This window comes from Heteronotia binoei, chromosome 1 (assembly GCF_032191835.1).
Source record: "Heteronotia binoei isolate CCM8104 ecotype False Entrance Well chromosome 1, APGP_CSIRO_Hbin_v1, whole genome shotgun sequence".
In the NCBI taxonomy this organism is placed as follows: domain Eukaryota; kingdom Metazoa; phylum Chordata; class Lepidosauria; order Squamata; family Gekkonidae; genus Heteronotia; species Heteronotia binoei.
This window is the reverse complement of record NC_083223.1, coordinates 18,644,859-18,662,416: the sequence shown is the minus strand read 5'-3', so window position 1 is coordinate 18,662,416 and position 17,558 is coordinate 18,644,859. Positions and strand designations below refer to the sequence as shown.

The 17,558-nt window shown below is 43.8% G+C and overlaps 1 protein-coding gene across 1 annotated transcript in view; it reads left to right on the top strand.

Moving 5' to 3' along the window:
* Positions 1-1,530: 1,530 nt before the first annotated feature.
* SLX9 (SLX9 ribosome biogenesis factor) overlaps positions 1,531-17,558 on the top strand; it is a 106,943-nt gene continuing 90,915 nt past the window's right edge. The window contains exons 1-2 of the mRNA XM_060231491.1: positions 1,531-1,854; positions 15,701-15,809. Coding sequence (XP_060087474.1) covers positions 1,645-1,854; positions 15,701-15,809 — 319 coding nt within the window. The 5' untranslated portion in view covers positions 1,531-1,644. The remainder of the gene's footprint in view (positions 1,855-15,700; positions 15,810-17,558) is intronic.

The following is a 17,558-nucleotide window of genomic DNA, read 5'->3' as shown; positions in this document are numbered from 1 at the left end:
AACAGCATCTTAACCTGTACAAACCACCCTAGGCATGGAGGCAAATCATACCACCTGGTAAGTAACAATCCTTTGAGGCAATATTAAAAGAGACAGGACATTTTTCTCCAGGTCCGCTGGCTATCCTTCTTGGGTAAAGCTTTATTCAGGAGTAGCACCTCATAGCTTGGCCTGAACTTTAATCCTCTTTCTTCTCAAGGGAGAAAGCCTAAAAATGCCAGAGTCCGAAATGCAGAGGTTGTAGTGACAGAGAGGAAAAGGGGCTATTTTCAGCATGGCTTTAGGAAAGTTTTGGCAAGACATGCCAACTCCAGTTTGGGAAATCCCTAAAGGTTTGCAGGGGTGCAACCTGGGGTAGGGTTGCCAGCCTCCAGGCAGGAGATGGAGATCTGCTTTTACAACAGATCTCTAGCTGGCAGAGATCAGCTCCCCTGGAGAAAATTACTGCTTTGAAGGGTGGACTCTATGGCACTATACCATGCTGAGGCATCTCTACTCCCCTAACCCCCCCCCACCCTTTCCTGGATCTATTCCCAAAGTCTCCAGGTATTTTCCAACACAGACCTAGCAACTCTAAGCCTGGGGAAGGTGGGTTTCAGGGAGGGATCTCACCAGGGTATAACACAAGTCCTATTCCAAAGCAGCCCTTTCCTCCAGGGAAACTGATCTCTGTATTCTGGAGACCAGTTGTAACCAATGCTCCCTCTAAGCTGCGCAGTTTTGTGAGCAAAATTTTTACTTTGCGAGCTACTGGCATTCAAGTGAGGAGCTACCGCATAAATTAGTTTGCTATGGGGCCATTTTTTTCTGGGCGAAGACAAAAATATATGAGCTGGACACTAACGAAGTGTGAACTAACCCACGCTGTCCCATGCTAGCTCATCTTAGAGGGAACACTGGTTGTAAACAATGTTCCCTCTAAGCTGCAGTCTTGTGAGCAAAAATTCTACTTTGTGAACTACTGGTATTGAAGTTGTGAGCTACTGGTATTAAAGTTGTGAGCTACCGCATAAATTAGTTTGCTCTGGGGCCGTTTTTTTCTGAGCAAAGACAAATATGTATGAGCTAGAGGCTAAAAAACTATGAGCTAGCTCACACTGTACCATACTGGCTCATCTTAGAGGGAACACTGGTTGTAAACAATGTTCCCTCTAAGCTCTTGTGAGCAACAATTCTACTTTTGAGCTACTGGCATTAAAGTAGTGTGCTCTGGGGCCATCCTTTCTGAGCTAAGGCAAAAATGTGTGAGTTGGAGACTAAAAAGCTGTGAGCTCGCTCACGCTAACTCAGCTTAGAGGGAACACTGGTTGTAAATAGGCCCCACTTCGAGCTTTTAGCACGGATTTGTAACAAAACAGTCCTGTTTGGGGGCAAACCCGTGCTGAAAACTCAGGGATTTAAAAATTAATTCCACAGACGGGAGCCCGATTGGGATTAGGCCCGCCATAAGGGGTCTAACCGCCCCCCAAGCCTGCCGACCCATCCTCTGAGGGAACGTGAAGAAGAAAAGCGTTTGCGCTGCAGTTTGCAGGGGGCGTGGCCATCGCGGCGGAGTCTCCATAGCAACAAGCCGCCGACGCCTCAGTCCGACACGTTCTAAGCGGAACCTTAGAGAACGCGCGGCGTTTCCGGGGGGGAAGGTTTATGATATGTCCTCAGCCCCGTTTCCGCCTTTTTCAACCTGGTTTCCGGTCGGAGGGGGTAGGGCGGCGCTACTGTGTTGCCATGGTGGGCAAAGTGGTGAAGCGGTCTCGGTTGCACCTGGCGGCGCCGAAGCTGCCTCAGCCGGCCAGGGGCTTAGGGCAAGCAGCGGCGGAGGAAGGAGTCAGGACTTGGCCCGGGCCTCCCCAGAAGGTAAAGAGAAGGGGGGAGGAGAGAGGTTGTGCTGGGTGATGCTATGCGGGAATTCTGCACGTGGGGAAAAGCGTGGCGCCCGCGTGTTTCGAGCTCGTGGCACCTTTCCACGGCTTCCTGGCGTGTCTACGATGGTGACTACTGGCTTCCTTAGAACTCCTGAGTAAATATGATACATTTCTTTGCTAGCAGCTCATTTTCTTCCCCTTTTCTTGGGAATGTTACAAAAAGCTTGGTGGGGGAAATGTCTGTGCCAGGGGCGACCAAACTATGGCTCGGGAGCCACACGTGGCTCTTTCACTCATTGTGTGGCTCTCGAAGCCCCCACTGCCCTGTTGGTCGGCTTGGAGAAGGCAGGTCTCTCTTTAAATCTCTTTTCCAAGACAAGCCAGTTTGGAGAATGCATTTAAAGTTGCTTTCTTACCCCTCCCTCATCTATTTTTTCCTTCCTTCCCTCCCTCCCTCAAACATCTGACTTCCATGTCTGGCTTTCAGACATCTGACAGTTATGCCTTGTGGTTCTCAAACTTCTGATGTTTATGCTATATGGCTCTTAAGTTAAGCAAGTTTGGCCACCCCTGGTATATGCCATGCCACCGGCCATCAGACCAGGCCTTCCTTCTTTACATTTAGCTCATATTACCAAGAAACTTGAAAGGCAAAGTATGAAACCAGTGCATGTATGTGTTTGAAGTAAATCAGAAAAACTATGCTTTAATCTCTGGGCTATAAGGGGAAAAGCTTCCAGTGTGAATGCATTAAAAAGGGCTGGATCCAAAATTGGGTTGTTGTTGTTGTTTTTTTAAATTAAAGTGTGATTACAAATGCATGGCTTTTGAGTGTTAATGGCTTTGTTTATTGACCCTCCAGTCTGAGCTTTCTTCATGGTCAGATTATCCTTTCATGTGCATTTTTCAGTTGAGAGCCAGTGTGCTATAGTGGTTAGAGTGTCAATGAGATTCTGGAAAAACCAGGTTTGAATTCTTAATTTGCCCTGGAATCTTGCTGGGTTACAGTGGGCCAGATACTCTCTCAGCCTGGCCTCCCTCACAGGGTAGTTATAAGGGCTTTTTCTGGGAGGAATGTGGTGGAACGGAGTTGCGGAACCTCTTTGTGGAAACAAAATTCTCAAAAAATGTTTAAAAGTTCATGAGGGGCCCCTATGTGTTTCTCCTTCTTGAGAATTCTAGCGCCTCTTTTTCCAGAAAAAAAAAGCCCTGGTTGTTGGAATAAGCTGGAGGAGGATAGAACAATGCTGTTAGTTGTATTGGGTTATGTCTGCAGTTGGATTTGTGGTAATTTCATGAGAAGAAATCTGTTGATCTAGGCCACTACAATAACCCTGAGAGGCAAACATTTTCATTTCCACATAGCAGCTGCTGTATGAATAACCCTGAGAGGCAAACATTTTCATTTCCACATAGCACTGCTGTATGAAGCATGTTGCATACTTCTTCAGTTCTCCAAATTCAGTTACCAGAATCAGTCATTGCTATGCAGGGCATCCTGTGAAAACACTGATCTTTGTATAAATGAAAACTGTAATCCATTAGGCTCATGAAGTTTGTAATTTGTTTTTTTCCCTCCCCAATATCCAATGTGGTAGAATGTCATTTTAGGGTCTGGGAGACTCAGGTTCAAATCCTCACTTTGCCATGGAAGCTTTCTGGGTGACCTTGGGCCATTCACACAGTCTCAGCTTAACCTACTTCACAGGGTTGTTTTGGATGAAGTGGAAGAGAAGAGAATGTTGCAAGCCGTTTGGTGTGCCATTAGTGATTAAGGTGGAGTATAAAGGAAGGATTTTTTTTGTTTAGAATTGTGTGCACCCAATTTTAAATTACTCTGTTTCTGATATTTTTAATTCTCTCCCCCCACCCCACTTTCTCTCTTCTTTGCTTATGAACACTATCGAAAAGTTAATATTATACACGCTAACTAGATAGCAAGTCCCACTGAATTCACCAGAACTTAATTTCCAGTAAAGATGCACAAAGATGGGCTGCATGCACTTCTTCAGGTGAAAGGGAAGCAAAGGACCTCCATGCGTAAGCTGCTATTTAAACATCCTGTGGTGTACGAGAGGGGCACCTGCATAGTTTTAATACATGATAAAATGAGCAAACCTGTAGTATTTTGTAGGTTCTCAGAAAATCCCACACTTTTAACAGCAATTATGTTTGCAGCATCTTGCAAAATACGGCTTGGAAAGATGAGACTGTTGTATTTGTGTGTTCTCCACCAGATGGTGGTACAGGACACCTTTTGAAGATAGCTGGAGGTACCCATGTCTGCAGAAGTTCAGAGATGTAGAGGGCTTCAGGACCTTGCATTTTTCTATGCGTTTGTTGAATGGAGACCCAGTTCTTAGCGGCTGCCATCTGTTAATTAAAACACAAATACCTTGCATTTCTTCTTCCTGTCCTCCAGGGGAAAGCTTTTATTTGAATGAGGGAAACCCTGCCTCACCAACTGTATGAAAAGCTCAACAGGCTTCTTGATGCTCATGGCCACCAAGAAGGGGAACCCTGAGTTAGAGTATTGGATCAAATCCCCAAATTCTGTTCTCTTAACTCAGCTTATTTGTTCCCTATATAATTGTTCCCAGTGGCAGCTGGGTTTAGGTAGCCGGCTCCAGGTTGATTCAGCCTTCCTTGCTTCCGAGGTCGGTAAAATGAGTATCGAGCTTGCTGGAGGGAAAGTGCAGATGACTGGGGAAGGCAATGGCAAACCACCCCATAAAAAGTCTGCCATAAAAACATCGTGATGTGACGTCACCCCTGAGTTGGAAACGACTGGTGCTTGCACAGCGGGACTACCTTTACCTTTTTATCGTTAATTAATGGCCGTGGTTGATTATCAAACCAGGCAGAGAGATGTATCTCAAGCTGTGTTCCACCAAAGCAGTTTTTCCAAAACATTCAACAGACGTTCTTCCTTCCCTTTCCATGGTCTTATTTTTTCTTAGAACAACGTTGGAGTGCAGCGGCACCTTTAAAACCAACAAGGTTTAATCCTGGGTATAAGCTTTTGTGTGTATACACACTTTGGAGAGAAACAAGTTTATTAATCTGCTTTCTTGTTTTCTCATTAATTTTTAAATGCGTTTCCCTGCTACTTTTAGTTTTGTTAGAGCAATATAGAGAGGCTGGGGTTGATAACCCTGTTGCCACCCATTTGCAATAGCTATTCCGATATTCAAAACTACTGCATGCACTGTGGTATCAGTGTACCTCCCCCCATCTGCTTAGAAGAGAGGAGCTGGGAGAAGTTTAATATTTTAGAGATGGTTTAATCGGAGAATATCCTTCTCGACTCTTGATAGCAGCTGGCCATTTAGGTGCAAGAATAGGTCCCAATGATACTGCTTTCTTTCAGAGAAAGGTTGGACAGTTATCAATAGATGCTGAATTTCCCCTTTCTTTTTTTTTTTTCAACTAGAGATCTAAAGCAGAGGTGTTGAACTTTATTATGAGGGCTGGATCTGACAGAAATCAGACTACGTCAGGCTGGGCCATGTCGGGCCTGGCCATGTGTATACATATTTAAGATTAGGTAGCAGAGATGTAAACTTTATAAAGGACACAGACACAATTAAAGATTTTTTAAAAAAACCCTTAAAACATGCTTAAAATGTTAACACTCATTGGTCTTAAAGGTGCTTTATTTGTATTTCTCCCATGGGATCCAGGGAATGGGGAAAAGGAAGCTGTGGCTCTTTCCTTCCTTCCCCAGGAGACCAGGAGGGAGAGGAGCCTCAGCCAGTAGAAAGAAGAGAGACTTGGCTCAGTAGCTCCGCTGTGCAGTTGAGAGAGCTTGGAAAAACAAGCTCTGCCTTTCCCCCTTCCTTCCCAAGGGAGGAACTTCACCCAATGGAGAAAATAGGTTTTTTTCACGATTGAGCAAGCCTTGCAAAGCAAGCTGTTATGCAGAAGGAAGCAGGAGATAGGAAAATTGAAGCAGATGACAGCCAGTTGCTTGGGGGCCTGATTCAGCCCCCGGGGCCACATGTTTTAGACAACACTATGTTTTAGACAAATCATAGATTCAAAACAATGCTGGACTTCAAGTTCAAAAATTCCTCCATCTAATTCTGTTTATATGCAGCTGCTGGGCCTCAGGGAATTATTGGCAATGTTTTTAAATTAAAAGACTTTTGCTCCTTGGGAGGACCGCTATGGCAAACCTAGGCAGTATAATAAAAAATAGAGACATCACCCTGCCAACAAAAATCTGTACAGTCAAAGCGATGTTATTCCCAGTAGTAACGTATGGCTGTAAGAGCTGGACCATAAAGAAGGCCGAACAGAAGAAGAAGAAGAAGAATTGCAGATTTATATCCAGCCCTTCTCTCTGAATCAGAGCGGCTTACAATCTCCTATATCTTCTCCCCCCACAACAGACACCCTATGAGGTGGGTGGGGCTGAGGGGGCTCTCACAGCAGCTACCTTTTCAAGGGCAACCTCTGCCAGAGCTATGGCTAACCCAAGGCCATTTCTGCAGGTGCAAGTGGAGGAGTGGGGAATCATACCTGGTTCTCCCAGATAAGAGTCCACACACTTAACCACTACACCAAACTGCTTTCAAGCTGTGGTGCTGCAGAAGACTCTTGAGAGTCCCTTGGACTGCAAGAATATCCAGTCAGTCAGTCCTAAGGAAAATCAACCCAGACTGTTCCCTGGAAGGTCAGATGCTGAAGCTCAAATACTTTGGCCACCAAATGAGAAGGAAGCACTCACTGGAGAAGATCCTGATGCTGGGAAAGACAGAAGGCAAAAGAAGAAGGGGATGGCAAAAGATGAGATGGCTGGACAGCGTTACTGATGTAACTAACACGAATTTGAGCAGACTTCGGAGGATGGTGGAAGACAGGATGGTGGCGTGACTTTGTCCATGGGGTCGCAAAGAGTTGGACTCGGCTGTGCGACTGAACAGCAATAACAGACTTGCCAATGTATCTCTATTCCAGCATTTAATTAAGAGAAACCAGTGGTTTGATAAAGAGTGTAGGAATATTAGGCTATTCGGCAGCATCGTAGAAGATTTTGCTATGCAAATGATCATGCTATCTTGATAGAGGTGCTGAATTTAGGAAAAATTATATGTCAATAATTAAGAAGGAAAAAAATATGAATTCCAAGTAAAAGGTTGGAAGAGTCTAATTGAGAGAGACCTCTAAGAACAATGATACCAGAGTCTTTGGAAACTTGTAATCAGATGGTCTTAGTATACATGTCCTACCGAGCTCTGGGATATCAGCTGACAATTGCAAACTTATTTCTGTAATATATTTACCAAACAGGCAGCTGATTCTGAGGTCATTTTAGAAGAGGAACGTAGCATATCTAAATGACCACCGGTGTCATCCAAAGAAATATCAGTCTTGATAAGATGTTTGAAACTGGACAAATCTCCCCAGGAATAGACCTAATACCTGCTGAAATATTCAAGAGCAGGTGTGGCCAAACTGTGGCTAGGGAGCTACATGTGGCTCTTTCACACTTACTCTGTGGCTTTCAAGACCCCCACTGCCCCATCAGTCAGTTTGGAGAAGGCATTTGTCTTTTTAAATTACTTCTCCAAGCCGAGCAAGCTGGCAGATTAAAGAATGCTTTTAAAGTTGCTTTCTTTTCACCTCTCTCTCTCTCTCATCTATTTTCCTTCCTTCCGTCCGTCCGTCCTGCAACTCTCAAACATCTGATGTTCATGTCTTGAGGCTCTCAAATGTCTGACGTTTATTCTATGCGGCTCTTAGTTAGGTAGGTTTGGCCACCCCTGTTTAAGAGCAATCCACAGTAGTGGAGTACTTTATTAATACCTCTATTTACCAGAATCAATTTGATAGATAAAATTCTGGAACATAAAATCCTGGAACATTGGAAACACATCCTATATTTAAGAAAGGTGAAGGAACAGATTCAAGTAATTACCAGCCAATTAGCCTGTTAACCAGTGATCAGTAAAGTATATGCATTTTATTTGTATTGTAAGCTAATTGATTGGATAAATTCAGAATCTGTTCTGGGAACAGAGCAGGCAGGATTCAGACAGGGAGCCTCAGCCATTGATTGCTGTATTCTAAGCCACTTAGCAGAAAAATATACTCACTCTGCTGGGGGAAAGTTATTCGTGCCCTTCATGGATTTGTAATCTACATTTGATCCCTATAGCATGTCTATGGCAAAAACTTAAGAAAACCACAATCGACTTTAGATTGCTGTGGCTGATACAGTTTTTGTATGATAATCTAAGAACCCAGGTCAGATGTGTGCCAGAGGAGCAAATAACAGAAAAAATTATCTTGCAATCTGGAGTTAAGCAAGGACGCCTGATGGCTCTTCTATCAAGACCAATTCCACCTGCCAAAGAGTGGGGCTCTAGAAATACCTATTTTATTATATGCTTATGATGCAAATAACAGAAAAAATTATCTTGCAATCTGGAGTTAAGCAAGGACGCCTGATGGCTCTTCTATCAAGACCAATTCCACCTGCCAAAGAGTGGGGCTCTAGAAATACCTATTTTATTATATGCTTATGATGCAGTTCTAATTGGGCTACAGAGACTTAATATGATCCTTCTCTGCTGTCAAAAACAAGGTCTAACAGTCAACTTTGTAAAGTCAAAGGTACTGGTGTTTACAAGAGAGAAGAATTCTAAGTTATAAATGGATGTTAGATGATAACGAATTAGAGCAAGCCATGTCCTTTAGATATCCAGGAGTATCCATCTAACTTGGAAACTCCAGTGCAAGGCTGTGATAGCATCAGCGACTTGCTCTAATGCAGCAATAAAGCATTTTTTTTCCTATAGGAAAGGTGGACAGTAAGAACATAAGAGAAGCCATGTTGGATCAGGCCAGTGGCCCATCCAGTCCAACACTCTTGTGTCACGCAGTGGCTAAAAACCCAGGTTCCACCAGGAGGTCCATCAGTGTGGCCAGGACACTAGAAGTATCTTCCTTCAGTGATTATAGCGTTCAATGCTACAGTATTGTCTCAGTTATCACGGCACAGCAGCCTAGGTATGTAAGATAAATGAAACTATAGATCAACCATTAATGCAGTTTCTCTGCCACACCTGTGGGATGCCAACATTTGTTTTGATTGGAACTGTGTCAGCATTCTGCTGAAGCTGGAGCCTGGCCATTGGCATTGAAATCTGAAACTCAAAATAATGTTTTCGGAGGATTATATTGTGTGAAAACAGATAACTTCTTCAGTTCATAGAATCAGACTATAGGAGAAAAGCTGAACATTTTGGGGAGTCCAGAGAATGTCATTTTGGCATTAGATGGCCTTTCTCTTGTCGGACTATTAAGCATCTAATTATGGAGACTGATAATAATATTACCATCTGACAAGTTAGATGTGTTTGTTCTTCTCTCTGTATGGGTATCCCACTGCTCTTTGCAATACCAAAACGTCCGTTTGGTCTCACAGTTCCAAGAAATAGATGAGCCATTATGCTTGCAAGATTAAATGCGCTATCCTCTGCAATTTCTGAAGGACATAAGTTAGGGAGATCATTCTTAGATAGGTGCTGCAGTTGTGATTTAGGCAAGATGGAAACTGTGACCTGTGTTTTGTTGGAATACGTCCACGGTATAATGAGGCTAGAAAGAAATAGATTAAACCCCTTATGCAACAGTGGAATGATTCTCATCCAGGTATTTTGGTTACTAAATTTTTTAACGGATTCTATATTAGAAAACATTACTTTTTAAAGCTAAATTTCTTGTTCAGGGCATGAAAACTCAGGCAGCCTGCAATAGGACATCTTCCTTTATGTGGCACACCCCTGCTGTTTCTGGCTTGAATTCTTTCTTTTCTTCTTCCTATTACCAGCTGGGTCAGACAGATACTACTAAAGACCTGTCAGGGAGGGAGGGAGGGAAATATCAAATCCCCACCCTGTTACCAAACTCGCTCAGTGAATACAGGCCATTTGCTGTCCGTTGGCCTAACCACTTCCTCTGTGGATTTGTGAATCAAAAGGGGTGTGTGGGGTGTGGGGAGCTCAGGAATGTCTAAGGGCTCTTGGTAAAATTTCGTCAGAAAAATTAAGGCTTGGGAAACGGGAAAAACCCTATGAAACTTTTTCTCTCTTGTAATGAGTAAATTGCTTTTTTAACACCAGGGCTTTTTTTTGTAGCAGGAACTCCTTTGCATATTAGGCCAAACATCCCTGATGTAGGCAGTCCTCCTGGAGTTTACAGTAGGCCCTGTACTTGGAGGATTGGCTACATCAGAGGTGTGTGGCCTAATATGCAAATGAGTTCCTGCTACAAAAAAAAAGGCCCTGTTGACCACTATATGTTCAGAATATGTACGATGAAAAAGTTTATTCCATTGGACACTTAACAGCATTAGATAATGAGAAGCATGGGAGACTTATAGTATGTCAAGAGGACCCTTGTCATTAGCCTGGGAGGGCTTTGACTTCTGTTGTCTCTGCTTTGCACTGCTCCTATCTCTATGTAACAAATGAAGCATTCTTTCTGCCTAGTCTCAGGGATGGCCAAGGTCGTTCCTGCCTGATTATGCTAGCACCTGCAAGGGGCCTGGGAAAGAACTCTGGGGGAGGAATTACTCATTTTGTGCCGTAGATTTGAATGTGTAATGGTTTACATCTGAACTATAAGTAGAGGGCAGGGATCCGGCATAGCCAGTTTTTGCAAGGGTCGTCTTGCTCTGACCTGTCATGTATCAATAAACAGCTTTTCTTGCAATGGACTTCCTCTGAAAATTGAACTGCTGGGGACTTGACATATTGCGAATGTATGTAAATCCCAGCTGCCTCATATTATCTCTATGTTCCCCTCAGTCTCTTCCTCCAAGATAAGCTGGACAGTTGAAAGGCCTGTCTTGGGCAATTGGTGCATCACTTCTCATGCAGCTGCTCTCAGTAGCTGCATCAGTAGGCTGGGGGGTGGCAGGAGAAGTGGAACACAGAATGCCCAGGGCAAGGTTCTTGCCGCTAGCCGGCCTTTTCTGGCCACCCAAAAGATTGGCGCTTTCTGGGTTTTCCCCTTCTTGCTATTTTTCACTCTCCTTTTCCTGCCCCACTGCTGCTTTTGCTCCCTCATTCTGTTGTTGCTTCACCAGTTTGGTGTAGTGGTTAAGTGCGCGGGCTGTTATCCGGGAGAGCCGGGTTTGATTCCCCACTCCTCCACTTGCACCTGCTGGAATGGCCTTGGGTCAGCCATAGCTCTCACAGTGTTGTCCTTGAAAGGGCAGCTTCTGGGAGAGCTCTCTCAGCTCCACCTACCTCACAGGGTGTCTGTTGTCGGGGAAGAAGGTAAAGGAGATTGTGAACCACTCTGAGACTCTGAAATTTGGAGTGGAGGGTGGGATATAAATCCAATATCATCTTCTTCTCCCCTTCTTCTTGCAGTGGGGTAGGGCGGGATATAAATCGAATAAAGTAAAGTAAAGTTTAAAGTTCCTTTGAAGTCTCAAAGTCTCTACTGCTGGGGTTGCTAGACAACTTCTCAATACCATCCGTGATCTTGTGAGATTTCCCAAGATTGTGGAAACTATTCTCCATTTGGGGGCCATTGTAAGTCCCCTCTCCCCAGCTTTTCTGCTTTTGGGATTTTTGTGCAAACATGGAGGCTTTCCTAGGTTTGTAGAAAACTTCCCCTTATCTGAACATAGTCTCATTGTGTGGATTTTAAAATCTGCATTCTGTGGTCAGGTTCAGAATTGGATCTCTCAGGGCTTTTTTTGTAGCAGGAACTCGTTTGCATCTTAGGCCACACACCCCTGATGTAACCAATCCTCCTGGAGCTTACAGCAGGCCCTGTACTAAGAGCCCTATAAGCTCTTGGAGGATCGGCTACATCTGGGGTGTGTGGCCTAATATGCAAAGGAATTCCTGCTACAAAAATGCCCTGAATCTGACAAGTGATGTGTTTCCAACCTATTTTCAAGGATATGTTTATTGTTTAAAGGTGAATATTTTGGCCATAGTTAATAAGCTGTAATGATTTGACCGTATTACAGAGTTCAGTATTTAAATGTCAGAAAGTTTAAATTGGTATCCGGATATGTTGGTAGTCCTGTTCTGACTGTGTGAGACTGTTCCGTCCAAATAATGCACTTTCTTCTGTTTACTACAAAACCTGTTCTTTAATTTCAGCTTTGGATCCAGTCCATTGTCTGTAAACATATTTGTCAGATATGCAGCACTGCTGTTCTCTGTACTGCATTCCCGAAATGCTAGTACTCCTTTTTTTGAATTTCATTGTAACAAACAAGGGAGCTGAACGGAAAAAGTCAGTCTTAATTTAGTGAGTTCAAGTCAAGTTAGCCTTTATTGGCATAAAATATATAGATATATATATATCAGAGCAAATTGGTTAAAAAAAAAGATAAAATGGAACGATTGCATACATATACATCAGGAAGAGCATAAACATAAACTATTTCTATGAGATCCTCTGGCGTGCCTTTAAAACAGAATAAAGAAACTTAGCCACTTTCTCAGATGATACTAGATGAAGTATCGTTCAAAAGACTATAGACCTTAAGTGCATCAGAACAATCAACCATGCTAACTAAAAGAGGATGTAAATACTTGTGACGAAGATCTATATGCAAATTACCATAAAGAAGAATATGAGTAACTGACTGCACACATTTTTGCTTACAGAGACAGTAACTGACTGAGTAGGCTGTCTTGTGAAATCTGCCATAAAGAATGGCAGAGGGCATGGCGTTGCATCTGGCAAGGGAAAAAGCTCTACGCTGCTGTGGCACCTGCAAGACGGAGAGATATGAGGCCATTTTCCCAGTACTAAGAGAGATCTCAAAACTCGGTGGGGAACAAGTTTTCTTAGCCAGACCGTATAGGTCTTGGCGCTCAATATCTAGCAACCTGTTTTTAATTTGCTGGACTGCGGTGGTGAAGGACAGCATGGACAATAGTTCTAAGGATAAACCCATTGCTTTGATTTTCTCTCAATATTTGCTGACCAATTTGACAAATTAAATTCAGAGAGCGTTTGAGAGATACAGCTCCCTGGTTCAGAGTTGTAGTGCAAGCGTAGCCAGAATTTGAAGGTCATGAGCCATGCACTAGTAACCATTAAAACATGCCAGTTTCTAAGCAGATAACTGCATATGGGACACATTTTGGCATGCCCAGAATGTTACGCAAGAATTTGGATTGGACACGTTCGATAGCACCTTCATACGATCCAATCCAGATTGGGATGCCATACAGAAGTTGTGAAATCACTTTGGCTTTGAATATTTTTATGGCAGCTGCCACAAATTGGTTACCTCTGCCATAAAATTTACATACTCCCTTCGTGTTCAAAACAAACACATAGTCCTGCTTAGAATAAAAACATAAAATATAATCACAATAAAGAAGACCGATAAAAGCACAGCAATGTTAAAATCTCAGGCATGATTGAATTCCTTCAGAGGCCTTCTGGAATGAATGTGTCTTGGGGTTATATTGTTAGCAGGAACTCATTTGCCTATTAGGCCACTCCCCCCTACTGCAGCAGATCCTCCTGGAGCTTACAGTAGGCCCTGTACTAAGAGCCCTGTGAGCTCTTGGAGGATTGGCTACATCAAGGGGGTGTGGCCTAATATGCAAATAAGTTCCTGCTAAAAAAAGCCCTTATTGTTAGGTCTGCAAAGCATGGAGAAGGTATGCATGTTATGTGCCGTCAAGTTGCTTCTGATTTAGCGAATCATATGAATGAATAATCTCCAAAATGTCCTATCGTTAATACTCGTTCAGATTTTGCATATTGAAGGCCATGGCTGTTATTGAGTCAATCCATCTCTACAAGTTCCAGTGCTTGTTTTTTGTAGCAGGAACTCCTTTGAATATTAGGCCACACCCCTGTTATGTAGTCAATCCTTCAAGTGTTTACAGGGACTACTGGAAGCTCTTGGAGGATTGTCCACAATATGCAAAGGAGTTCCTGCTACAAAAAAACACCCTGACTTAAGTTCTGCTGTGTACTTATAATTTTGTAGCATCCCTCCTACTAGTCATTGCTTTCTGAACTTCTGCTAGCACAGATTCTTATAAAGCTTTTATGATGAAATCTTTTGCTTTCTTAGCTTGATATAAATCCCTTGAGATTAGAATGCTTATTTAATTACTTCACTTATTCCCTGCCTTTCTCCTCAGTGGGGACTGAAAGCGACTTACCTCATTTCCCTTTCCTTCATTTTATCCACACAACAACTCCATTATTAGGCTGAGTATGTGATTGGCCCAAGATCACCAGCAAGCTTCCTTCCAAATCCCACTCTAACCTCGACACCACGCAGACTCTCTTTGCCTGAACCTGATGCATATATATTCCAGATATCACAACTGGATCTTTGTGAGTAAATTATATCTCTGAAAATGTTTAAAAGAAGTATCAGTTCCAAGAATAGAAATGGATACAAGAGAGTCTGCGTGGTGTGGAGGTTAGAGTGGGATCTGCAAGGAAGCTTGCTGGTCGTCTTGGGCCGCATTAGGCCCCCAGAAGGCTCCTCTCATGCCCGTGAACATCTCACTGTGGTCTGCTTCCTTTTCCCCCTCTCTTGCTTCCTTCTGTGTGACAGCTTGCCAGTTTGGTGTAGTAGTTAAGTGTGCGGACTTTTATCTGGGAGAACCCCACTCCTCCACTTGCACCTGCTGGAATGGCCTTGGGTCAGCCATAGTTCTGGCAGAGGTTGTCCTTGAAAGGGCAGTTTCTGTCAGAGCTCTCTCAGACCCACCTACCTCAAAGGGTGTCTGTTGTGGGGGAAGGAAGGTAAAGGAAATTTTGAGCCGCTCTGAGATTCGGAGTGGAGGGCAGGATATATGAACATATGAAGCTGCCTTATACTGAATCAGACCCTTGGTCCATCAAAGTCAGTATTGTCTTCTCAGACTGGCAGCGGCTCTCCAGGGACTCAAGCTGAGGTTTTTCACACCTATTTGCCTGGACCCTTTTTTGGAGATGCCAGGGATTGAACCTGGGACCTTCTGCTTCCCAATCAGATGCTCTACCACTGAGCCACCGTCCCTCCCCTATAAATCCAATATCATCATCATCTTTGCCAGTTTTGCTCAGTCACACAGGAGCTACAGAGTAAAGCCTCTATTTTCTCTATTGACTGAGGCTCCTCCCTTGGGGAGGAAGGGGAGGAGGGAGAGTGCTGTCTGTACACAAGATTGCTACAGCACAGACATTGTCTCCAGTTTTTGATGCAGTAATTCAGAGCAAGAAGTGTCAGTTATCAGAGACTGTTAAATAAAATATTGCAAGAGTGCTAAATGGTTTAAACCTGTTTTAAGTTTTTAAATTTTTTTAATTGTGTTTGTGTATAAAGGTTATATCTCTGCTACCTGCTATTACATTTTATGACACAAATGGCACGGCCCAGCAAGGTCTCATTTATGTGAGATCCGGCCCTCATAACAAATTAGTTTGACACCCCGCTCTAAATTGTGGAGTCTTGCGGGAAAAAATTCTATTTTGTGAGCTACTGGCATTAAAGTTGTGAGTGAGTGTTTTGGCTACTGCATAAATTAGTTTGCTCTGTGGCCATCCTTCCTGAGCTAAGACAAATATGTGTGAGCCGGAGGCTAAAAAACTGTGAGCTAGCTCACACTAACTCAGCTTAAAGGGGATACTGATCCCAGACCTTTCTGTGTTCAGTTATTAGTGCGAGATCAGTTGTAAACACTTAATAAGCATCATGATAACTTTTGTTCTTCTGGATAAATTTCTTTTTCTAAAAGGAGAGAGTAAAAAAATACCCATAACGTTTGCATATCTAGAATTAAGCCAGGACCTTTAATGAAGGGGTGAATAAACACATGTTCTTGTTGTCACAGGTCCGGACATTTTTGCCTTCCAACATCTTTGCTGGGGTGAAGATCGATCCAAAAACACTGGTTAAAGAGTTAGAAGCAGATTCACAAAGCATTGTTTCAGTCATAAAAGGTAAGATTTGCAGTTCTTCTGGCACACGTTTGTATTGCATTGGGTAGGAATGCCAGAATTGACATGGTGGATTAGGTCTAGTCTTTGCGAACAGCTCGCTCCCAAAACAGCTTGAGAGCTGGTGGGATTGTCCAAGATGGATTGTGACGTTCCCCTGTTGTGGGGGGGGAGAACAGCCATGCTTGTCTCAGCTGTTGAACTTCAGGAGAAGTTTGTTTAAAGGCTAGTAACTGCCATGTTAAGTGGCCTCATGGCACAGAGTCCAAGCTCTGCTCATGCCCTGAGTTCGATCCCAGTGGAAGCTGGGTTCAGGTAGCCAACTCAAGGTTGACTCAACCTTCCATCTTTCTGAGGTTGGTAAAATGAGTACCCAGCTTGCTGGGGGGCAGGGAAGTGTAGATGACTGGGGAAGGCAATGGCAAACCACCCCGTAAAAAAGTCTGCCATGAACATGTTGTGAAAGCAATGTACACCCAGAGTTGGAAACAACCGGTGCTTGCACAGGGGATTAACATTAACTCTACCGTTAATTGCCATGTCAACCTTGTTGCATGCAGTTTAAAGCATCACTAGCCATCCTCAACTTGGCAGTGCTGATTCATTCTCATGTCGGGAGTGTTTTCTGTAGAGGAATTTTTATCAAGTAAGAAATAATGATGTGCTTCAGAAAAGGAATGTTGTTGGGCTGAGGTATCCCCGCGTGCAAAGTTTGCCCATCTTCCCTCCTTTCGATGCAGTCTTTTCTGACACCTGGTTGATTCCCAGAGCTTGAGGGCCCACAATGGACTAATTTTGCCCTTGCCCCTTCTCAGAGTAGCCCCCTGACTTACATCTGTAGACTGAAGATGATATTGGATTTTTATCCCGCCCTCTACTCTGAATCTGAGCGGCTCACAATCTCCTTTATCTTCCTCCCCCACAACAGACACCCTGTGAGGTGGCTGGGGCTGGAGAGGACTCTCACAGTAGCTGCCCTTTCAAGGACAACTTTTGCGAGAGCTATGGCTGACCCAAGGCCGTTCCAGCAGTTGCAAGTGGAGGAGTGGGGAATCAAACCCCGTTCTCCCAGATAAGAGAGCTATGGCTGACCCAAGGCCATTCCGGCAGGTGCAAGTGGAGGAGTGGGGAATCAAACCCCGTTCTCCCAGATAAGAGAGCTACGGCTGACCCAAGGCCATTCCGGCAGGTGCAAGTGAAGGAGTGGGGAATCAAACCCGGTTCTCCCAGATAAGAGTCCATGCACTTAACCACTACACCAGACTGGCTCTCTCTGTGGGGATCCGGTGACTCCAAATATCAACTTTCCCAGGCTTCAAAGGGCCTGCTGGGGGAGGGGAGAAAGGGAAAGAAAGCGCTAATGGATGAGCACTAGACGCAACCTTATGTTGTGTGTATTCTTGCTTCTGTTGCAAATGAGATGCTGTCATCCCTAATTATTACATGGTCCAGTTGTACATAGCCCATCTGTTCTCGGAGAGGAGTGGATTTCCTCAGTTTCTCTTTATTTCCCATGATTTTTCCTGCAAAGCAAGCAATATTCTTGTTCTGTAAGAAAACAGTTTATAGCTTTGAAACTTACCAATGTCTGTGTCCAGCGCGCTTATTTCCGTAACATAATGGGTTCTTAGACAAAGAGCAGGTCACCAGCTCTCTACTGCTCCCCCCTTATTTACAACCATTGGGCAAGTAATAAATCCATCTGGCCCAAGGATGTTTATGCTACAGCCTGGCTGTTACCACTTTCAAGTT